Source organism: Rhinichthys klamathensis, unplaced genomic scaffold, assembly GCF_029890125.1.
Source record: "Rhinichthys klamathensis goyatoka isolate OS25496 unplaced genomic scaffold, OSU_Roscu_1.1 h1tg000311l_1, whole genome shotgun sequence".
Classification (NCBI taxonomy): domain Eukaryota; kingdom Metazoa; phylum Chordata; class Actinopteri; order Cypriniformes; family Leuciscidae; genus Rhinichthys; species Rhinichthys klamathensis.
In genome coordinates, this window is record NW_026606829.1 from 248,871 (window position 1) to 274,536 (window position 25,666).

Consider the following 25,666-nt stretch of genomic DNA (forward strand, 5'->3'; position numbering starts at 1 on the left):
GCTTAATACACTATATGAGGCTATACTGTACCAACTACCTAAGGGGGACTAAATGCTGCTAGGTGGAACAAATTGTTCAAAATGTATAACCTGTCAAAATAAATGAAAAGAAGCCTAGCATTGGGAATTTGTTGCTTTTTCCTGTTGTGCCAAACTTCTATCGAACCGTGACCCCAAAACATATATTTAAATATAAATAATTATATTTGAAGTATTTTTATTTTTTATTTAATTTACATTTTTGAATTATTTTTAGAATCATCTTATTATAGTAATAGAAGTGAAAATGAAATAAACAGTTATGTATTCTTGAGAACAACATCTCCAACACTGTTTAGTTACTTTGAATTTACAACAAGCAATGCAAGTGTCATTATTGCTATTGCACACCTGCAGAAAAAAGAAAGTGGCATTACATTCTTCTTAAGACAGACAGCAGGTCCTAACACCTGTTCTGCCAAACACATGGCACTAGGAGGTTTCGCAGGAACATCAGGGTGTGATAATGTGGCAATTACACAGTGATGAATGTAGATGTTGAAAACACACATGGAAAGTGTTACAACAGTCAATGAGTGAGCTGAATCCAAGAGGCAACGTAATCCAATCAACACAACTATTTACTATAATACACTTCATTACATCAAAAGCTCAAAAAACGTGGCATATTAGGCCTCTATTACAAATCCCAGAATATAAAGCAGACAAAGATGAGCTGCTCTTTGATATATGGTCCAGCTGAAAAACACAAACTGGAGAATTGACACTTGCGAGTATTTAGGTCTGACCTTTATGTGGAGAAGAATATTATGTTGAATAATCTTCACCTGGAGACACACATGATGACTCATTCATGTGCTAAAGAAAGAACAAGGAGCAATGATCTGCTTCAGCGCTACAAGTCTCTCAAAACAAACACCAACTTCAGCAATCAACACATATTAGCGCAGACTCAACACGTCTGTTGTCAGTAAATACGAGTGATGGAGAAAGCGTAGGAGGACTTCCAGCAAAGACAAACAGCCTGTGATCTTCCTTTTATAAACACAAAGATGAGCCGCTCTCTGCTACTAGGTCCAGTCGAGCGTTCACACTCGCTTGACAGATGCAGGTTTGACAGATGCAGATCTGTGGTTCAAAAAAAGCCCATCCAGTCATCTACGCTGTGGCCGAGTCAGCAGAGGCAACCCTCCAGTGCATGTGTGTGTGTGTGTGTGTGATAACTATAGCTGAGCATGCAGGACTGCTTGATTGACTGTCTGCTGGGACAAGCTCATCTTCTACCCACCCCTCGGTTTTCCCTTAAGTTTCTCAGCTACAAGAGTGTCACAAGTATTTTCATGCCATCTTTCACAGTGTCACTGCAAATTGACACGGCTTCTTTTCGCAGCCTTGGATGCATCTCTCTTCCTCTTTTTGTGTCTATTAGGCAGTTTTTTTTAAGTGCTCTCTACATATTTATGCCCGGTTTCACAGACAAGGCTTTACAGTCCCAGACTAAAATGTAGGTTTGAGCTTTCTGAACTGAAAGCAATTTGCACTAATATTCCTTAAAATACTTCAGTGTCATTGATGTGTCTCACGATGCACACCAGGAAGGTTTTTTTTGTTTTGTTTTTTTGTTTTTAAACAATTATTTAACTAAGGCCAAGTCCTGGCTTAGTCTAAGCCCTGTCTGTGAAACCAGGCCTTAGTGTTTTATATAATAAGTCATTTTAAAAGGAATCCACACAATCGGGAATTCAGCTTGAGGGCGAAATTTTGGTCACACAAATTTGGTCACATTGACCATCAGAAAGTTGCTTGATTTGAAAGAGAATTCTCTACGAGCTGTGCCTCATACATCACGACACTTTTAACATTAGACAATCACTTTTTTGCTCTTAACAAATTTTGCCAACATTTCACTAATGTGATCACACTGAACAATTTAGACTCCACAGAATACTTAAGACTACACGACAGCTTATGGACTACAGTATAAACAGCCAATTCTCTTCCCTTTTCCTATCTGAGATTTTCCCATCCACTTTTAAACAAAAGCAGTATTTGTTTCACAGCTCTTTGTGTGGAAATAAAACATTACTACACTGCAAAAGGGCAATAGAGCTTTGCTGTCAGTGCTACACAAAATGGATTTCTGAAGTATTTAGTAAATTATTTTCATTTCATTTTTCATTTATTTTATTTATAAATCACAATTAAAACAACGTAGTGTTGACCAAAGTGCTGTACAGTCACATACTAAAATTACATAAATAAAATGTACTTTCAGACAAAACAAGGACAAACCAACATCTGTTAAGAGCCTCTTGCCAATTAACCTACTGAACGGTTTCAGTTTCGGTTTCGTTCAAAATAACCTAAAGAAGGAGCCAGTCTAAGATGTAAAGGTAGATTATTCCAGCGCCTTGGAGCTGCTACAGAGAATGCCCGATCACCACTCGATTTCAGTCTAGTCCTTGGGATGTCTAGGCTCATCTGATTTGCTGATCTGAGAGACCTAGAAGGTTTATGTATATGAAGGAGATGCACTAAGTATGGTGGGGACAAATTATGCAATGCTTTATATCAAAATCAATAATTTAAAATCAATTCTGAACTGCACAGGCAACCAATGAAGTGAGGCTAAAATACATGCTGCATTTTACGAGTCCCTGTTAAAAGTCTAGCAGACGCATTTAGAACCAATTGAAGACGATTTTAGAGTACTTGGCTTACACCCACATACAGTGAGTTACAATAATCTAGTCATACAGAAATAAAAGCATGAATAATCCTTTCAAAATCACTGGAGGACAAGAACAGTTTAACCTTTGCTATTGATCTTAAATGGAAGAAACAAGATTTTACCACTGAATTGATCTGTTTGTCAAATTTCAAAGAACTATCAAATTGGACACCAAGGTTCCTCACTACAGATTTACAGAAAGGGGCTAACTCACCCAAGTCAAAAGAGTAGATTAGATAACTTATTTAGTAACTCGCTAGACCTGGTGTAACTTATCAACCACACCATTTACAAATTAACAAGTAAGTAATAGCATGCTAAAAATAAGTTACTTTTTTACTGCAGGACGGCAGGGTAAAATAGTATTCAATGTTGAAGGGACAATGGACATCATCTTTCAGGACACCTGAAAATGAAATCTCTGACATTTACTCAACCCTAATGTTGTTTCAAAGCTATATGACTGACTTTCTTTTGTAGTGGTTTCACAAAAGGCGTTTTTTTAAAAGAACATCCTCGCAGCTCTTTTCAATATTATGACAATAGTGAATGAGAACTAGGGCTTTTTAAGCTTAAATAGGACAAAAAATGCCATAAAAGTATTCAAAAGAGGTTAATACAAAGCCTTATAGTTTTACATGAGGAAAACACACAAAACTGTTCAGACTACACAATATTTTTGTCTGTCACGCTAGTCACTGTGTCAGATTATGCAATTTTGACTCCTAAATTATTGTCATGTCGTGGACATGAAACACGTCAGACTACACGTAACTTGCTACCCGACCAATCATCGCCAGTCGTTCTTATATAGCTCAATACAACAAATGTTTCAAGTGATTTTGCCAAATTCAACAAAAAAATTTAAACATATTTAGTGACTTCTGCAGTCTCAAAATTATTCAACCCCCTGAATAGAGTCCCTCACAACAGCACAAATCTGTAAAATAGGTTCAGGTTCCTTTATTTTATACACGTAGGTGAAATTAGGTTTCAGTGAACAAGTTCAGGCTGTTTCTCATACATATCATAGACAATACAATAGACAACACTATAAAAACAACACAAACCTCTAAAACATTATAATAAATCCATTACTTCATCGTATTACTATTCAAATAATGAATCACTATTCATTTTCATATATTCAAGCACACCTGATGCAATTAATCAAGGGCTTCATTAGTTGCAGCAGGTGTGCTTGAGCTAGAACACATGAAATACCTTAACTGGCTAGGTTTGTTGAGTGTCACGTTTGACTGTATGTTAGAAATATGGCCAAGAGAATGGTCCAAAAAGTTAAGAGAAGATATCATTGTAATATCAGCAAAAGGGTGTTCTACTAAGTACTAAAGATGCTTGCCATGAATGGGTTGAATAATTTTGAGACTACAGAAGTCATTAAAAGTTGCTTTTTCAGTTTAGTTTGGGGAATCCACTTGAAACAGTTGTTGTGTTGAGCTATTTCAATTACTTTTGTTTGATTTGTTCACCGCAAACAGCTGAAAGTCTGTCAATTTTGCCAATACACCTGATTTGCATTGGGGGTTGAATGATTTAGATTACAACTGGCTACATGTTGTAAATCCCACAACTCTGTAACTACATGATCTATAACAGGCGATTCAGAAACAGAGTTGTGGGATTTACAACATGTAGCCAGCCGCTTCAAAGTAAGTGGCCGGTGGGGAAAAGAATAGAGTAAACTTTCGAATGACATCAGATATCAATAAAACACATCGTCAAATTGTATTCAAAACTAAAGGATTATTATTGCCGTTTCCATATAGATCTGTGGTTGTGATACATGACAAGTGAGAGCATCCGTATCTGGCTCAGCGTCAACAAAAGTGCGAACACATATTTAAATTTAGCAGTTGATGACGTGATGCACTGAACGTTCTAATCACACCTGTGAGATTGTGCCAAATGTGAAAATAATATAGATTTTTGTCATTTGGAAGCTGCATTCAAAATCCATCTTGTTCAAAAATGTGAGGGTGCACGTGCCCCCTTGGTTTGAATGGGCATGACACCTCTGCTGCCATGTTTCAACTATAAAAGCACACATCATCTGGTTGGTGAAGCTTGCTCGCTCTAATTGGCTATTGCAGGTATCCCATCGGAGGCGTAAATATCAAACATGTTTGATATGTACTATTTGGGATTGAGAAGGCACCGACTCGATGGGGAGCAGTAAAATAATCGTAATGACACCACACATTTGAGGAATTTTTTGGATAAAAATTCGGTTCCGACAAGCCTTGAATCAGGCCACATATTCAGGCTCCCCCTCCCCCTATCGAGCAAAAAAATCTTCACGTGTGTGTCGAGCCTTATGAATCACCAAGTCACCCCATGTCAAACAGATCGCGCCAAAATCTGGCTTATATCATGTAGTCTGAACCCAGCATAAGTCATGCAGGTTTAGAATGACATAAGTATGAGTAAATGAATGCTCAAATTTTCATGCTTGAGTGAACAATACCTTTAAAAATCACACCCGTGAGACTTTTTAACCAGGTAGGGTGTTCCAAAAGCAGATCTGTGGAGCACTCCAGGCAGACCTCCAGACGATATTTCGATAATCGCCTGAGAACAGAGGGCTTTTGTCACGTGCCTAATTAGCCTCATGCAAATGATGGCTATGCTTGATTGCTTCACTGAAATGCAAATTACACATCCTCTGAGCTCGGCTCTCCGCAGACACACACACACACACACACACACACACACACACACACACACACACACATACTGAAGAGCTGAATGGGGACTACAGGAGTGAAGTCTGTGGCACTCAGCCGGTTCTCTGTGGCCCGTGACTTTTTCTTTCTCTCCCGTGACTCCCCCCCCCCCCCCCCCCCCCACACTAAATTAGCATTTAACCAGTATTGCCGGATCACTTTGCCAGCTAGCACAGCTTGACTGTGGGTAGAGGTGGAGAGGCACCTGTGGTCTGGAGCTCCCCTCCAGAATGACTAACTGACAGTTGAGGGTTACAGAAGGAAGTGGAGTGATTCTACTACACGAGTAGAAAAAACATTTACACTAAGATGTCTTAAAGGTACAGTAAGGCAAACAGCCAGTTCTGCAGATCAGTGAACTTCGAGGAAAAAATAAAAGTGTACGATATGTCTCTTTAATGAACAATTCATAGCGATTCAAATGTCTCTCTAATTTCACAGTCCACAGAAACAACAATCCTGTCATTATTAATGCTTTAAGATATGGTATGACTATTCTCTCTCTGCCACACACACACACACACACACACACACACAAAGCCCACCCACAAACATGCTGCACATGCACACACACAAATGCAGCTCACACTTAGCCTACACACACACATAGCTTTGTGAATTCTTATAAACGCGCACCAAACACACACAGAAAGGGGGGCTTAGCCATGTGTGAGACTGAACACGGCTTTCACAAAGTCCCCTCTCATAATAACAAGGTGTAATCGTTGCCAGATGCAGATGGAGGGAGGCGTATTTCACAGCTTTGCTGGGTGTTAATTGACCTGCTCGGAGACCTGGAGGGAGGGTGGGGGGGATCTGCTAATTCTGCTGCTACAGTCTTTTCGGTAATTAAACCCAGCGCACCTTGCTTCTGTCAGCCCATTGGCCATTGTAGCCTTTTATCTTCCACATCCTGAACTTCCTGCCTCAGCAACAGCCACAGAGAAATGGGACTGGTTCTGCAGGTGAAGTCACATTTTAAGCTTCTAAGGATTCATTGGAGAACAGCATAACAAAACACAGATGACTATAGGGATGTCAAAAGTGATGAGGAATACCTGTATAGTAGGTAACAAAGCAGACACATGCGAAATGCACTTTAAAAGGCGTATCACAAGCAGCCATGCGAGTTCAGTCACTGGCCACAAAAATAAATCATCGATGTCTTTGTCCTTAAAGCACACATGACTCATTCTGTAATGATGAAAGCAATCTGTATTTTTTGAGACTTCTCACACCTTCCCAGAAACCCAGAAAAAAAAAACCACCCGCCGCATGATTCCCAGCCAAAACATTTCAGATCATACCACACAAATGCTCACTGGCTTATCTTAATGTGCTTTAGATGCAAAATAAAATAATGCAAAGAAATAAAATACTCCTTTAAAAACATACCTGTCTCACCTGTACCAAAACTACCAAACTCAGAATCACCTCATCTAACTGCTGTTACAAAAAATTTGAAACAGCCTTGTGTGGCATTGGCACTTGTTAAAAGCACTCTTTTAGACATACCACAGAGAAATCCACATCCTCCTAAACTAGCAACCTCGTCGTGACAACTGTCTCAAAGACGTGGAAGATAAAAACAAGAAAGTTGCAGATGCATTAAAAACAAGCTTGACTTGTGTTCAGCACACAACTCGAAAGGTTGCTTCTCTTGACATTCTCAGTTTATTCAATAATAGATGCATGATAGGGCAGCAAGTAGCTTGGCAGGTACTGACAGAACTGTTCTTGCTATAAATAGCCTGCTAAGACAGCAGCGGGGTCCACTCGCCCTCAGTGTGAAAGAGGTGAACACTGCTTGAAGTATGGATATTTTACTGATCATAGCATCAAAACTGATCAAACTGCCTTCCCAGCCAACACTACCACTGGCTCCACCACAAAAGTTGACACATATTATGTTTAGCAACACATTTTATGTATTTAAATGTTAATCTTTCTTTAAAAACAATTAATTGAATACAAACAATTTATTAGGTTTATAAAAATTACACTCCTATAATATTTATGCAGATGCAAAAAAAAAAAAAAAAAAAAAAAAAAAATTGTTGTCATTTTATTCTGAAAGGAAACAATCATTAAAAGTAATAAAGTCAATATATTTTCAGACACCACCTGTCAATATATATTTCAGGCATAAATATCATGTATGCTGCTAAAATTAAAAGCACAATTTTTAAGGTGTGGCCAAAGAAAATGTTGGCAGGGAATTTAATGTAAATAAAAATAATACAGTTGAACCCTGGTATTTTAGGAATGCGCAGCTTTACTGATCATGAAAACACAATAATAGACTTTAAATGGCATTTCTCATGGTGCGAGATTCCGGGAAAAAAGTCAAAATGCAACTACAAAAGACGTTGGTCCAACACATGTACAATTAAAAAAAGCGCAGATGGAACTCTCTCCATCGCCCCCCTGTCCCACCCCGAGTACTCTGCTGATTTATCCGTTTAGTTCTCGAGCCGACCAAAATGTGCATCCCTGATGCATTTGTGTGTTTAACCGCGTCCTGCAGGACCGTGTTCCAGAAAAGCGAGCGCAGGCTCCAATGGAGGAGAGCCAGCACATCCCATCCCTGGGGATTCTGTTATGACACAAGAACACGAGAGCACGTGTACCCACACATGTACTGTTGCAAAAAAAATCTCCTACTTGTACAGAATACTGTATATATAGAATAAAATAAAGGGAAGAATGCTCTCATATACTGTACACTGTACCCCAGTTTAAACCACTGACAGAGCTTCGAAGCTAAGCTAAGCTAAGTTTAACAGTAGAAGTAAACACAAATATAACAAAAAACTACCTACTCAAAGCACCATAAAACCAAATAAACAAGAGTCGGTTTCTGTTGCGAAATCTAGTGAACCATGTAACCGCACAAGTGACCAATTTAGCAATAAAAATATTGAGTGAAATAGCTCATTTACACTAAGCTAGTTTTGGATATTTTAAGTATTCAATGACATAAGTTTATTTAGAATTGCCATTTCTCTCATCTTGTCCAACTCATTTTTAAATGGATGTTCTTCTTTATCTTAGCCTTCCCTTCACATTGTTATGAGTGCACCTATATGTCTTAAAATGCTCCCTATGCAGGCAGCACACTAGGTTTTGAAAAAGAGCAACAGACAAAAAGTACATTCCTGCAGAGAAAGGGAACGTTTATAACACAACAGCGACTGATTAACCGAAATGCTTTCACCGCAGGCGCCTGGTAAAATGCAGCGTATATGAAACTGCAGTCGAGCAGTCAGATGAAGAAATAACAGCCATTAAGACAAGGAGCATCGAGCACAATTCACACATCAGTCACTCAGAAAGACACCATTCAGCAAAAGATATAATTAGCCTGGAATACACAGTGGCAGTGTTGTATGAAATAACCTTTCCAAACAGGTCTGCTGAGGGCCAGCGAGAACCCCAGGCTCTGGAACATGTTTTTTTTATTAACTTTGTGTGTGAATGGTACGTGTACATGTTAATGGTCACACATTTTTGCATGTCTAACCTAGAGGTTTCAGAATATACGACTCAAGACACTAAGGAGCCGACCACATTGATGTTTTGTTTCTTAATCCATTCAAATGAGCGCACAAAGGTTCTACTGTGCTGTGCGAAAGCAGAAGGATATGAGTCTTTGTTTAATCCGTTGAGTAAATAAATACGTTAAGCAGAACAAAGATAGTGGCACTGAGGGGGAATATTATCACACAGAATATGAATGTTCCTCTGCACCTGTGTGTGTGTGTGTGTGTGTGTGTGTGTGTGTGTTTATAAGTGTTCACAATCTCTTATTATGCTGCTTCTGTAGAAGACCATAATGGAAAACATGGAAAACGCAACAGCCTTCCCCACACTGTAAAGGATGAAGATAATTTTACAAACCGAAACATTTTCAGAGACACAGCTTCTCCCTTTTTATTACTTAAAAGGGGACATATTACACTTTTTTTAATCATTTTATTTCTTGCACAACTGCCAAATTTTCTGTACTGATTTTGGGGGTCAAATTTATGGAATGTGCAAAAAGGCAAGAAACTTGTAGATCTGAGTTTACGACGAGCATTCAAACTTTGTGTGCACAGACTCCTTGTGGACCTGGTCAAGTTTTATTTTAGTATTATTTATATACTACTATACTTAGAGATGCACCGATCGACTGGCCAGGGACCGGAATCAGCTGATTTTCCGCGTGTAAATAAGGGGTAGGTGGAGCCTACATAAGCCGCCTCGCAGTCTCAAACAGCTTGTGAGTCGCAAGTACCAAAATGAGTGGCTTACTGCGCTTACATGGTTAAATACGCACACAATTATGTCAGAATGCCCGTCTTGGCGAGTATTCAGTTAAACAGTCAGTTTTGGAAAGTAAATAGTGGAGAGATAATGCATGTAATGTAACAGTATATTGGATCCGTGCATAAGCTCTTAAAGTGACAGCAGCCTAATAAACCTGCTGCTGTCTGTCATGTTAATACAAAAGACAAAGAAAAGCACTCTCTGTCTCTGCTCTTGACTAATTAACTTGTGTAACTAATTGTAAGCATTGATCTGTATTTAATTTTTACAATGAAAACTATCCAGTGTTATTTTACATTTGATTACTTTAATTTCTGTAGAATCTCTTACCTGAATATACTGTATACCAACCTGAAAAACTTAAAGCTGTGTTTATATCAATTAATTGCAATCGGTGCATCTCTAGTTATACTAATAATTCATATTTTGAATATTCATATTTATAACGTAATATAATGGGATATTTTATATATTTTCAGCTTTCATTTAAGTTTAATTTTTCATATATTTTCTTTTGTAATTTCTAATATTTATACTTTATATTGTTTCAGATTTATTTAAATTAAGTAAAATAACTATAGCCATAGGGTCTTAAATTATATGTGATCTTTTTCCCTCCTCTACCTGAGCCTTAAAATTAGACACTATTTGCATTTCAGTATGTAAATGACCACTTATTATGATTGGTTAATCTCTGTGTACTGGTGTAGTTTACATTTACACTCATTTTGCCAACCATATGTTAACCCTTTGATGCACAACATGGGTCTAAAATAAATAGACCCGACTGAGTTTTCATTTTCCATATCTTTGCAAGAAATTAATTTCATCATTCAGTATTCCAGGTATTCCCCAATTAACTTGTTTTAGATCATTACAAATCCTTATTTAAATTTTTCCTTTCTTACTTTTCGAATAAAAATCGTTTTTGTGTCACTACCCTTCTAATGCGCAACATGGGTCTAAAATGACCCGTATTCATGTCTCTTTACTGAATATTTGAAAGAAATGTATTTCATCATTTATTAATCCAGGTATTCATTAAATATCTTGTTTTTGATTTCCACAAAACATTATGTTTATTTTTCCTTTCTTACTTTATAAACAAACACGATTTTTGTATTTCTACATCAATTTTACACACATGGGTCAAAAATGACCCAAATAGGAACCTTTGATATTTATAAATAGTATAAATATATTTACTGCAGAAAACTATTCACCTGCCACACATTTCACAATTCAACACGTCTGCTTTTGTATATTTCATGCATGTAAGTTTTATTTAATACATTTTTTGTCACAGAAAATATTTGATATTTTGTGAAAGACATATAGATATAGCCTAATATTTGAACGTTTAGGCTAAGGTTACCTTGACCTTCTTGAAATCCATTACTAGTGCCAAAGAGAAACATGTCGCACTACACTACAGTTCAATTTCAGTGTTATCGGTTATATGTGTGTTATGTGTGACAAAGTGGTCAATAAACATATTTCAAGTGTTACAGTAAATGTGTTGATCTAAACAACTGTGACATTGGTTATTTTAACAAAAAGTTTTCTTTATTCTTTTGTTTTATCACGCTTGCATAGATGGGTCATTTTAGACCCATGTGTGTAAACTTGATGTATTAACACAAAACCTAGGAAATATTAAAATATGAATTTGTGATAATTGAAACCAAGATATTTTGAATATTCATAAATCATGAAATTTATAGATCATGAAATATTCAATGCTCAAATAAAGTGATTTCAAAAGGTGAAACAAAAAAAATGCCAAGCCATGCATGAAATAACATAGGAAATGAATACGGGTCTTTTTAGACCCATGTTGTGCATTAGAAGGGGTATCCATAGCTTGCGCATCAAAGGGTTAATATATTCATTTTATATTCAAAATCCTGTTTCCCACCATATGTCCCCCTTAATCCTGGAGCCAAAATGGAGAAATGCAAGCATGCAATATGATTGAATGTGCGTTACATCTCAAAGCCAAAACAAATCAATCATTGTAGAGAGCTTAAAATGTATGTTGCTTGGCATGTTCACCCATTCTTTAGTGGACTAACTCACGCACAGCATCATTTACTAATGTTATATGTGTTTTGGATGATTCCAAACACTGTGAAACGAAGCCCAATCCAGACCACAGCCAGCGGTCACGCTGCATGAGAAACATCTAAAAATACAAAAGCGCAGGATAAATCTCCAAGCAAATTAACACAAAAGCCTTTTTTGTTCCTGATTTTGAAGAGCTAAAAATCCAGCTAATTTGAGAGGAAGACTCTCCAGCTCAAATCATAGAAAGCCTCTTGGTATTTGAAAGAAAAAAAATACTCTCAGAAAAGTGGCGTACAGAGTGCATATCGGGTGACTGGGCAAGAGCGGTAAATGGGGAAAGCGTGTAATTCCACTTATTAAATTATATACCAAATTAAGAAGCTGGGGTTGCCTTTAGCGTCCTGCAGACCACATCTAGGAAATATCAAAGTGCGGGTTGAGAAGAAGAAAAAATGCCTTAAAAATAACATGTCAGCTTTTTCTGAAATCCATATGAAACTTCATCCATATTCCACTAGAACAAACCCATTAGGCAAAGGAAAGAATGAGGAGAATAATCAGACCTGTTTTGTCTATAATGTAAATGGCACACTAATTCTCATAAGTACACTGGATCTCTTGCCATCAAAAACACTCAAGCACAGCGTGAGGCAAGCCATCACCTCTCTAAACATAATGTTCAGCTTGATCCCACTTTAGCAACCACAAAAGGCACAAAAAAAAGCATATGCACGATTTAAGACTTTAAAACAAGACCTCAGATGCCCTTTCCACACCAGAGCTCTGTAAATCTACAGGCTATTGTTTCATTCAGCTACTTACAATTTTTAAATTGTTTTCAAGCTCTAAGCTTTCAAGGTCTAAAAACCACAAAGAAAATCTGTGATTTAAAATGCCATTTAAATCTGTAAATAAACAGAAAGCTTGAGGATTCTGGAAAAAAAAGGTAAAACAAAGAAATAAGCCCGCATGATTAATTGAAATAAAACCAAAATTGTGATATGGCTTAGTGTGATTACTAAATCGCAAATGCCGTGATTTAATTAAATAAATCAAAGCAACTTTGTGATTCTGAGTGAACACTGTGCTCTTTTACACACAAGCAGCTCATGATCCAGTGTTTTTAGTGTTTAAGAGCGGCTTGTTCTCAGTAAATGCAGCTCCACATGAACTCATCTCTGCATGAGAAGCGATTATAATACGACTGTTGTCAACAAAAGAGAAGCTTAAAGGGATAGTACACCCAAAAATGAAAATTCTGTCATCATTTACTCACACTCAAGTTGTTCCAAACCTTGAATTTCTTTCTTCTGCTGAACACAAAAGATAGGATTTTGAAGAATATGGGTAACCAAACAGTTGATGGACCCCATTGACTTCCATAATTTGAAAGAACAATTCTATGGTTTAAAACTTGAGGGTGAGTAAATGATGGCAAAATTTTAATTTTTGGGTGAACTATCCCTTTAAGTTCTCAAAATAAAAGCTTGATAGTTGAATGTTTAAAAAAGAAAAAAGGCAGCCGTAAATATTAGTGTTGGAATTTTCCAGTTGTACTGCAAAAAACACCATTATTATTATTATGATTATATTATATATTTTTTAATAAATAAATAAATAAATATTTTTAAAATTATTTTACAGAGAAATATTACAATAGTTATATTTAGGGGGAAACCGGATTCGATCCGAAATAATTATTGTATCAGACGAACTTTTTACTTTTGATGAATTCTTTGGAATCCAAACTGGTTGGATCATAATCACTTCTTTAGAAAGCAGCTGGTGAAGTAGCTTTCTGTTTAGGATACATTTCCTCAAAGTAGTCGATGTGTGGAGGCTGTAGAATGTCCAGAGCTGACAGCACCTGTGGAGAAACAAAGACAGAGTGCGCCAGAGGTCAGCTTTGACGCCAGAGAACGTGGGCACTGACACCAGCCTTCACATGACATTCGTTTCCCAGGCACCAGCAGCCCAGGGACAGCGAGAGCTAGCCAGGCTCCCGCTAATGGCACCATGGGGACGGCACGTAGATAGCGAGAGTTAGGTAACACTAACTGATAAAAAAAAACAAAAAAAAAACAGAGGATGGTGGGGAGCTTACATTGTCGTGCTTGAAGAAACAAAGCATCTTCAGTTCACGGAAAACCCTCTTGCAGGAGACGAGGTTTTGGAAGACATTGGGCATCTTTTTAAGGGCCACACGTTTGCCATCTCTGGGGTCTGTCACCGACCTGAGGAGAAAAGTAAAAGATGAGAAAAGAGTGATTAGGCTGAGCGATATAGCCAAAATGTATGTTTACATACTTTCTCAGAAGTGTGTTAATCCATTATGCTCACCAAGGCTGCATTCATTTGATCAAAAATACAGTAAAAACAGTTATATTGCGAAATATTATTACAAATTAAAAGAATGTTTTTTTTTATTTGAATATTTTTTTAAATGTAATTTATTCCTGTCAGAGCTGAATTTTCAGCATCATTACTCCAGTCTTCAGTGTCACATGATCCTTCAGAAATCATTTGGTGCTCAAGAAACATTTCTTATCAATGTCGAAAATATTGCTTAATATTTCTGTGCAAACTGTGATACAGTTTTTCAGGATTCTTTGATGAATAGAAAGTTCAAAAGAACAGCATTTATTTGAAATATAAAGCCTTTTAAATATAAAATGTATTTACTGTCACTTTTCATCAATTTAATGCATTGTTGCAGAATATAGTATTAATTTCTCAAAATATTTCTGACCCTAAACTTTTGAACGGTAGTCTGTATATACACTCACCGGCCACTTTATTAGGTACACCTGTCCAACTGCTCGTTAACACTTAATTTCTAAGCAGCCAATCACATGGCGGCAACTCAGTGCATTTAGGCATGTAGACATGGTCAAGACAATCTCCTGCAGTTCAAACCGAGCATCAGTATGGGGAAGAAAGGTGATTTGAGTGACTTTGAACGTGGCATGATTGTTGGTGCCAGAAGGGCTGGTCTGAGTATTTCAGAAACTGCTAATCTACTGGGATTTTCACGCACAACCATCTCTAGGGTTTACAGAGAATGGTCCGAAAAAGAAAAAACATCCAGTGAGCGGCAGTTCTGTGGGCGGAAATGCCTTGTTGATGCCAGAGGTCAGAGGAGAATGGCCAGACTGGTTCGAGCTGATAGAAGGGCAACAGTGACTCAAATAACCACCCGTTACAACAAAGGTGGGCAGAAGAGCATCTCTGAACGCACAGTACGTCGAACTTTGAGGCAGATGGGCTACAACAGCAGAAGACCCCACCGGGTACCACTCATCTCCACTACAAATAGGAAAAAGAGGCTACAATTTGCAAGAGCTCACCAAAATTGGACAGTTGAAGACTGGAAAAATGTTGCCTGGTCTGATGAGTCTCGATTTCTGTTGAGACATTCAGATGGTAGAGTCAGAATTTGGCGTAAACAGAATGAGAACATGGATCCATCATGCCTGGTTACCACTGTGCAGGCTGGTGGTGGTGGTGTAATGGTGTGGGGGATGTTTTCTTGGCACACTTTAGGCCCCTTAGTGCCAATTGGGCATCGTTTAAATGCCACGGCCTACCTGAGCATTGTTTCTGACCATGTCCATCCCTTTATGGCCACCATGTACCCATCCTCTGATGGCTACTTCCAGCAGGATAATGCACCATGGCACAAAGCTCGAATCATTTCAAATTGGTTTTCTTGAACATGACAATGAGTTCACTGTACTAAAATGGCCTCCACAGTCACCAGATCTCAATCCAATAGAGCATCTTTGGGATGTGGTGGAACGGGAGATTCGCATCATGGATGTGCAGCCGACAAATCTGCGGCAACTGTGTGATGCCATCATGTCAATATGGACCAAACTCCCTGAGGAATGCTTCCAGCACCTTGTTGAATCTATGCCACGAAGAATTGAGGCAGTTCTGAAGGCAAAAGGGGGTCCAACCCGTTACTAGCATGGGGTACCTAATAAAGTGGCCGGTGAGTGTATATATATAAGGTTGTAACCATCATTCAAAATGTTTAATACAAGAAGTAAAATACAGTAAAAGACTATTTAAAAAATAATAAAGGCTCGTTTCCACACTGATTTTTATACTCAAATGATCGAAAGCAAGAAAATGTGACCAGTTTCACCAAAAACACAATACATAGTAATACAAAACAATGTATCTACATTTTTTTACATTGTTGGTGGCACGAATTAATCATTGAATGACTGTTTTGAATCAGTTCACTGAAATGGACAGTTTGAAGTGATTCATAAAAATGAATTGAATCTATGAAATCTAATGCTAATATTTTGAAGTCGCGATACAAGGAGGGACTGCGAAATTAGTCACATGGCGTGAAAACTAGATGTACAAATAAAACGTGCATTAAAATAATAGATACTCATACTGTTGATGAATTAGATTTTTTTGTCAGCAAAATCTTTGCAAGTATAGTGTGAATATTTGATATATATCGCCCACAACTATTCTTCAATTTAATCATATATTTTGTTGAATTTTGACACAAAAAGAAGACGAGAGCAAGCGAGAGATGATTTGTTGATTAAAAGGCAAGCGCTGAAGGGCCCTCAGTAATGGCCTTGAATGTTTGTGAACATCTTTTGTCGTCACTCTGCTATGAGCAGCTTGATGTGACCTTACTGAGAGATGCCAATTGCTATAAGTGCCTCTCCTTCTTCCCTGAACAGTAACACATTTTCCACAGCAATGTTAAACACATTACACAAATGCAACTATCCTTTCCTCGGCATACAGAGTCATTTCAACTTGCCACTGTGCAACTATGCCTGTATGCCAGTTCATTTTTATGCATTGACTATATCAATTCAAGAGGGAAATATTATGTTAATGATTCTGAAATGCATCTAGTGTATATTTATGCAAACTACAAAGTGCACATTAAGTCTCAAACCAATACACAGACGTGTCATAAAATGTATGTACAGTATAGGCTTTTCAAAACACAAACTGCTTAGGGGCGTTATATATATATTAATAGCTGTTTTTGTCTTATAATAATTGTCTCAAATGTGTCTCATAAACCTCAGAGGTGTGATCACTGTACACAGGTAAGTGTGTCCCTGTACACCTCACCTGAAACAGAATGGAACATTCTGACTGAAAAACAATTAATGCTCATGGAAACATACCACAGTTTCATGTAATCCCGATAATAACAGATTTAAAAGAAGATATTTAATTATTATTATTTTTTCCATAGAAAAACTAGTCATTAACTTTGATTGTATGGGAAACATTCTTCAAAATATCTTCTTTTGTGTTCCATAAGAGGGGGAGTTTTTTGGATCACAATGAAGGGGGAGAAAATGACGGCAGATCTTAAAGGTTTTACAGTGAAAACATGCTTATTGAAGTACCAATAATATAAATAGTTCAAAGGTTTGATGTTTTTAACGATTTTGTCTCTTGATATTTACTTTTGTCTCTTATTGCCAAGGCTGTATTTATTTGATCAAAAACACAGTAAAAACAGCAATACTGTGAAATATAATTACATTTAAAAATAACTATTTTAATAAAATTTCAAATGTCATTTATTCCTGTGATGGCAAAGCTGAATTTTCAGCATCATTACTCCAGTCTTCAGAGTTTCATGATCCTTCAGAAATCATTCTGATATGATGATTTGCTGCTCAAGAAACATTTCCTTATTATTATCCATGTTGAAAACAGCATTTATTTGAAATAGAAATGTCTTCAATGTCACTTTTAATCAAATGTAATACATCCTTGCAAAATATGTATTATTATAGCCTATATTATTTATTAATGTATATATAATCCCAATATGTTCAAACAATAATCACACAATGTGCTTGATACAATTATTGAAACAATGTATGTGGGGGAAAAGTAAGACAAAGTGGAACAGATTTATGACAGATATATTAGGGAACAAAAACAAATGAGGTGTTTATTCAGGGTATGAAGAAACATAGATCGGTAAAATGAATGATTAACAGAGTCTCTTGGGTCGGCACAATGACACGCACAAACACTCTCGCACACACGCGTCTGGTCACGGCATGTGATTCACAAGCTGGATTAGACAACAGCACGAGGGAGAGGGGGAGGAGAAAGAGAGAGAGAGAGAGAGAGAGAGAGAGAGAGAGAGAGAGAGAGAGAGAGAGAGAGAGAGAGAGAGAGAGAGAGAGAGAGAGAGAGAAGATGTTTCTTTGATAAAAAGGCAATCACTACAGCACTGCCATCTCTCCTCAGTATCAAAACAAACGCTGAAGCAGGAGGCAGGAGATGAAGACAAGTTTCTTGTAAAATAGAGCAATAAAGAAAGACAGACTTAGTATAGATGTACACACTGAACTGTATGTGACTGACAATGCATCAGATTTGCACAGGAAGTTCCAAGGGCTAACAAGGATGGAGTTTGTTTGCACATCCTGACCACCCCGTCACAGCAACACTGATATCGACCAATAGTGTGGGTTGCGGGGCGGGACTATCTGTATGTCTGATGGGGGGCAGATCGGGGAGAGTGTTTAAAAACAGTTTGAAAACCATCATTTTTTCAATTCAGTTTGGTGATGCTAGTGGAAACACTTTAGATTCAAGGTTTTGCATATAAAAATATGGTGCTAAAAATAAATATGAATCATATTTGTGATGTAAATTAGTTGCCTTGTTGGGCTAAAACCCTGTTATTAGTTCTGTTATCTTTTGTGTATTTCCAGGCTTAATTTCACAGACGTGCATGAGGGGGAGTCGTCTAATTTAACTCATTAAAGTTGTGTCAGCAGCCTTGCCGCAAAATCCCTCCCTGCACCGTCTCCGGGTGCCAAAGAAAACGACAACACGAGGCCACGTGAGCGGTGAGCTCGACTGACGCCTGGACTCGAGATCCCGGAACGCTCTTCAGGACTCACACACAGGGCCTACTTCCTGGAGATAACGGAGCAAAACGTCTAAAATAGAAGGATATGCCGCACTCTCACTCTCCGTCTATCGCTCCATCTCTTTCTCACTCTCTCTCCCCATCCACTTTTAATCAGTGGCTATTCAAAGATGAAAAGCCTTTCTGAAAGGGAAAAATATTATCCATGTACTTCAAACATGGCTTTTCTCTCTCTAAGGGCACATGAACATGTCCTCAGAAACAAAAATGGCTCCTTTTAACATCTTGTTTGACGTTCTAAAAAGTAAGCTAGAGGTTGTTCCAAACCTGGACTCCATTGACTTCCATAGTATTTTTTTCCTACTAAGTCAGTGGGGGCCAGCAACTAATTGGTTAACAATATTCTTCAAAATATTTTCTTTTGTGTTCAGCATAAGGAAGAAATTCATACAGGTTCGGAACAACTTGAGGGTGAGTGAATGATGACAGAATTTCCATTTTTAGGTGAACTATCTCTTTCAGTTCAAAATAATTCAACGTTTTAATCATCTTTCGGGATTGTTTTGTTCCATTTCATTGCACGCTGTCTATGTTTTCGAATGCAAAAATTAGCCATGCCATGCAATTAGTAGACATACTGTAACATGTCTTTCAGTAAGTTAAGCCTATGGGCAAACCTTATGTAATATAATTATTTTTATAAGCAAAGCCTTTACTTTAACATAAATTATGGTATACAGATATCACCAGTAAAAAATGTGAGGTAGTTTAAGAGCTCCTCACACAAGATATACCATCATCCCTTTATAACTACCACCGATAAAAGCCATTACATTTATATAACATTTAAAGATAATTATTTAATTAAAGAAAACATTTAAATACATTTAAATGTCATGGTTATGAAAGCTACATATATACATATAACTGCTGTTACTGTATTTTTGATTAAATAAACGCAGCCTTGGTGAGCATAAGAGACTTCTTTCAAAAAAGTTTTTTTTAATGTTTCCAAACTTTTGACAGGTGCCGTATATAATCATATATATTTGACTGTTCATAAATGATCTGTTAATCATTTATCACTAATTAAAGATAATAAAGATATTGTTGAATAAATAAAAAATTAACATTAACTGTGCCCAGAAAAAAATTCACTTTCTACTCCTTAAAGAATGGTGGAAAAAATTAAGCAGCACAACAGTTTTCAACATTGATAATAATAAGAAATGTTTATTGAGCAGCAAATCAGCATATTAGAATGATTTCTGAATAATCATGTGACATGTGAAGACTAGAGTAATGATGCTGAACTTTACTTTTGTTACTTGTTTACTGTATTTTTCTATAGTTTAAATAAATGAAGCCTTGGTGATCATAAGAGACTTCGTTCCAAAAATATTGTCCAAAAATAAATAAATCAACACCAAACATTTGAAAGGTAGTTAAATATAGTGTAGACTGTTTAATTTTCAGCTTTTTAAGATGACCTCAAATGCTCTGCCAATGACTCTCATCAAAATTAAGTAGGTCTCAACCAAGTTACAGCCCTTATCCTAGGACCATTCACTGTACAATGTACTACCTTTGAACAAATCTGACTGAATATAAACTTGCCTACTTAACAGAATACAGGTAGAAGGCATATTTCAACACATTCATTAACAAACATAATAACATGCCATCTCATAGTACTGTGTAATTCTACAATTATGTTGTTTACATGGAGATAAGAAAGCCTTGCAAAGCTGGTCTAGGAAATCTGGAAGAACACGTTTGGTGCAAAGCCAAACTCAAGGTGAATTCTGCTTTTCCTCAAAGCCAGCGAAAAATCCATGAGACCAAAAAAAGCAGATCATCTCATGAATACTACAAGAGCCGAATCCACTTTGCGTAGCCGGAGCCGAGTCTCACTCCTTGAAGGTTTGTTCTAGTCTCAAAGGCTATTGATTCTGCTTGGCTAACACATGCGGATTCGGATTGCAGACAGATTGCTGTGTTTTGTATCAATATAATACCAGTTAGTGGATACAACAATGTGCTGATGAAAATCTGCCCCTAACCAGGGGAACGGGAGTCACGTAATAAGTGGGTAATTCCTGCTGAATTCACGGGCGGGAATTTAATCTTTGTGATTAAAAGCCTCTCTCGTGGAGTGTTATTCTTTGGGTTGGGCTTTCTGAACTGTGAGAAACCTATAGCGATCACTCTGTAATCCGAGGCCAGACATTTTACCTCAGTCGTTAATAATTCAACATCGACCATATTCATATTGGTATACTGAGGGACAATGGCATGTTTAAAAAAACAACAACTGTATTTTCAGAAACCCAACAAGGTTTCAGGCCGCTGGCGAGAGGATGTATTTTTCCAAAAGGCTTATTTAACAGACAACAAATACAGGAGATAAACTTTGTGTTTGTTTATACTGTCAATAAAAGGAACTGTCCTTAAGTGTTTGGTAAATTGCACAGTGCTTTGTAAGAATAAAAGCTTAAACTCCAAACTGCGAACAGTCCCAAAAATTGCTCACAAAACAGAACTCCGTGAACAGAAAAATAAAGCTGTATGTTCATTCAAGACTTCCTAATAACATACTTTACAGAAGTCATCTAGTGTACAGAAGTCATTTCAAGCCACAAACAATGTAGAACTGAAGTTGTCGGTCTGGCTACGGCAGAAATAGGTTAAAGTCAGCTGTGGATCTCCTCAGGATTAAGAAGGGATGATTGTAGTGTCGCTAAATTGATTGTCGATACCAAAATTTTGGTATGATACCAGCATCTGGCATTATATACTTAATCAAAACCTTGGCCAACAAATCTGTTGACTGTGAAATTAGGGACAAATATGGCTGTAAATAGAAAAAAAAAATTCTATTCATCAAAGAATTCTGAAAAAATTGAATCAGCACAACTGATTTCAACATTGATAATATTAATAAATGTTTCTTGAGCAGAAAATCAGCATATCAGAATGATTTCTGAAGGATCATGTGACACTGAAGACTGGAGAAATGATGCTGAAAATTCAGCTTTGGCATCACAGGAATAAATAACATTTTAAAATGAATCAAAATAGAAAGTTTTCAATACTTTTGATCAAAAAACTGAAGCACTGGTGAGCATAAGATACTTTTTTCAAAAACATAAAAAAAAAAAAAAAAAAAAAAAACAAGTAATATTTCATACTTGTTGAGCACTAAAATGAAAGCATTACAAAAAGATTGAATCGATCACTGCAAAAACTTTCACATTTTACTGCTCTAACTGTACTGAATTTCAGATATCCAAATGAAAACCAAATGTTTAAGATGAGTTAAGTTAAACACATGTACATGATGACCAACAAATCCAAGTCAAGATGACAGTGTAGCACTGGATGGATAGTGATTGTTCAATCTGCTGGTCTGAAATCCTCTCACTCTGGTTGTAAGGCATAGGACTGGGCCAGATGAGCCCTTAGGTCTAAAAGCAGGCAGGGATAAAATACATGCAGAGTCACTTGACAATAAACTACTTACTTAACTGCATTAATACTTAATTGCTTCTTACATGTTGAGAGATGACAGACGCTGTGCACACACTCAGGAAATCACAGACTGAATACTTCATGGGCAACATTTTGATGAGGAACTAGACATTGTTGATTTATGATACATTGCCTTTTTTTGCAGTCACAGAGGAAAAGCGCTAAGAGAATCTGGCTTTTCCATTCTGAGCCCTGGGAGGATAGAGTGATTGTAGGGTTTTTGGCAGTGCCACACAGCTCTCCATCCCCAGCCACTTTGATTTTCCTAATTAATCTACAGAGCCCGGCCTCTTTTCCAGCCTTCTGCACAGATTCTTCCCCCTCAACCTCAAATAACACAGCGTCTGATCCACTGATGTACACTTCCTGTCAGAGGGGTTGAGCACGTCAGTCAGGGTTTGCGTCAGAGTCGTTACGCACGCTGACTGTTTAACACGCCGGTCCCCTGGAGGTGTCGGGGTGTGGGGGGTCTGAACTTTGTGTTTGAATTAGCCTAGCAAGGATTAGCATATGTCTGCATAATGAATCAAAAAGGCAGCACATCGTGTCAGACGATCTGAAGTCCCCTGCACGATTCATGTGACACTTCCACAAGCGCTCAGAACAAGGAGCCAGTGTGAAACTTCACCTTCCTCACACTGCAAACAAAACAACTTTTGGTTTTACTGAAAAAGGAGGTAAAACTTTCTTTTAGCTCTGAATGTGAGTAAATACAGACCTGTATTGTCAAACTCCCATGGGGAGAATTGCTATCTGTTACAAGACACAATGTTACAGAGCTCAAATTTATATTTGTATATTGAAATAAATACAGAATGTGAAAGAACTCCTATTTTCAACTTCAACACTTTAGAATATGATCTGAATTCGTCCAAAAGTTTGAACACATTTGACTGAATTTAAAAGCCTTTCATTCTAAAGGTGTATGCTTAATTATATATATATAATGTATATATACTATATATATATATATAGTTGGATGAATAGTGGGACATGTCTTGTAACCTTGTAAAATTTCAGACATACATTGAAAAGTTGTTATAATGACCAATAATTATAAAAATAATTGAAAAACAGTTTAAAATACTTTTAGAAGAAGTATAGCATGCCACTGTCACTTACTACCCAATTACACACAATCTGAATAACCCAACATCTTTATATAATGCCAGCTTTTCAAATGTCAGAGAAACAGATTTGCTGAGGAATTGAATGAGCTGAGGACCCACACAGAGATGTGTGATAACCAAATCACACACACATCAGTGCATCTGTCCTCGACCTCCGCTATTTAAATAGGGGTTTTAGAATGCAGATAGTGGCTTAGACAAATCGTTCGCTGGCTGGCAGTAGATTTAGGTCGATGACCCAGTTATTTGGGAAATTAAAAGTGTTAGAGACATAACGATGCATGTGAGCATGCCCAATAGAACAGAGCAGACTCACTTTTTCAAATCTAATCTGGGCATAAATCAGATTAAAGAGGTAATTTAGGTGACAGATAAAGAATATTAAAAGAAGCGAGTGACATCAAAGCAGAAATGAGAAGACGGGATTATTGAAGAGTCACATCATTTATTCTCTCTCACAGGCTTCTGAAGCAAACTCAAATCAAATGCTCTAAAAATAAGCATACATTATTTGCAGGTAACAGCTTTCCAATATTACTTCCTAATTCGCCTCATTTATGTTCGTTTATGTCACTTTACAGCTGAGAAAGAAGAAATGTTGCAGGCTGGATTCAAGCCTGCGTTTCCTACATGAGCACTACTGCTCAACATGCCTGCAGCATGTTAACTAATCGCCAGGCCATAACTGACTCACAACCCACAACAAAAACACACTGACTCACAAGCTACTCTCAGTACATTTACCCATTTCAGCCTCAATTTCACAGACCGGCAAAATGTCAAGTGGGCTGGATGAAGGATGATGTATTCTGATTAACGCTGCGCTGAACAGAACAATCTGATACTGTCAAATGATCTGTGCATCAAGTCCTGAAGTGAAAAATGCTAAATAATAGACCTTTTTTCTATGTAATGTGTAGTGTTACTTCGTAGTTCATTTTATTACTAACTTTTCAAATCAGTCACTCAGTGGTTTTTTACATATATTTACAGATGTTTTTAATATAAAATAGCTCTAAGGACTTTGATTTATGGTCTGTTCTAAGAGTGATGTTTTTGATTTTTCTCTTCTGATTTATGAATAAATAGGATAAGTTAATAATAATAATATAATAAAACTGTTTCTTTGCATTTATTTTGGATTTTATTGTCAGTACTGGGCTCGCAGTTCAAATGGGTAGGGTACTTACTGTGTGTGTGAATGGCCGTGTTCGTCTGCTACCATAGAAGAACATTTTTGACCCAGGAAAAGCCCTGTGAATGTCAGTGTAAGTGAATGTGAACAGATGGGACACAAATGGGTGGTAAATGATTGGATCTGTATTCGGTGTAAATGCAGCCTAATAAACCTGCCACTATATATTTTGTAGTTGTATTTATCAAAAAACAAGAAAAAAACAAGAAAACCACTCACTGCTCTACTGCTGTAGGTTTAATAACAAAGTTAGGCTTAAAGAAAAAAAAAAACAGGAAACTGGTCATTTTAATTATAGACATGCCTCACAATCAAACTGAGCATCAAATCAGCAAAGCATTATATAAAATAATCATGCAGTGGAGACTGTGGCAATTATTTATGTAGTTTTATTGTACATTTAATTACTTGTTTATTTTTGTTGAAATTTTTTCCTGAAAGTTTACATGATACTGTTGTCAGACACCTGAAAACCTTCAGTGTGCAATCAACTAAATGATACCACTAACTGTCTTTCTTGTCTCATTAATCGTTTTTGTTCTCTTCAGTGTGTTTTAAATTAATTGGAAATTGCAAGGAAAAATGTCTTGAAATCATTTAAGGCTTCAACCATGTTGCCTGATAAATGACTATTAAGGTTAATCAACAAATTGGGCCCTATTTTAACGATCTGAAACGCCAGTATCAAACGCGAAACGCTGAACCGGCCCACCGGAGCGCAAGTTCATTCCCTAATTTACTGACGTGCGTCTGTGGAAGGAAAAGTCCGCTGTGCGTCGGGTGCAAAATAGGAATGATACATGTGTCAGTCTACAAAGTCAATTGCGCTGGGTGCAAGATAGGCCCCTTAGTGTTTTCAGGTTTGTATTTTTACATAGACATGAGAGCATTTGAGGCGGTAGAAGTACAAAACTTGAGGAATAGAATTGGCCTTTCTGAAAAGATGTTAAAAGTGTAATTTTACACACAGGCAGAGAAAAATAAATGTTTGCTAATACGCCTCTTAAAACAATTAACAGTCTTTAAAGAATTATCCTGAAAGCATGCATGCTGAAA

The 25,666-nt window shown here is 37.2% G+C and overlaps 1 protein-coding gene across 1 annotated transcript in view; it reads right to left on the reverse strand.

Moving 5' to 3' along the window:
- The window catches only part of nlk2 (nemo-like kinase, type 2), a 78,930-nt gene that overhangs the window by 30,875 nt on the left and 22,389 nt on the right, over positions 1-25,666 (reverse strand). Inside the window, exons 2-3 of the mRNA XM_056271197.1 lie at positions 13,961-14,090; positions 13,668-13,723 (exon numbers count right to left, since the gene is read on the reverse strand). Coding sequence (XP_056127172.1) covers positions 13,668-13,723; positions 13,961-14,090 — 186 coding nt within the window. The remainder of the gene's footprint in view (positions 1-13,667; positions 13,724-13,960; positions 14,091-25,666) is intronic.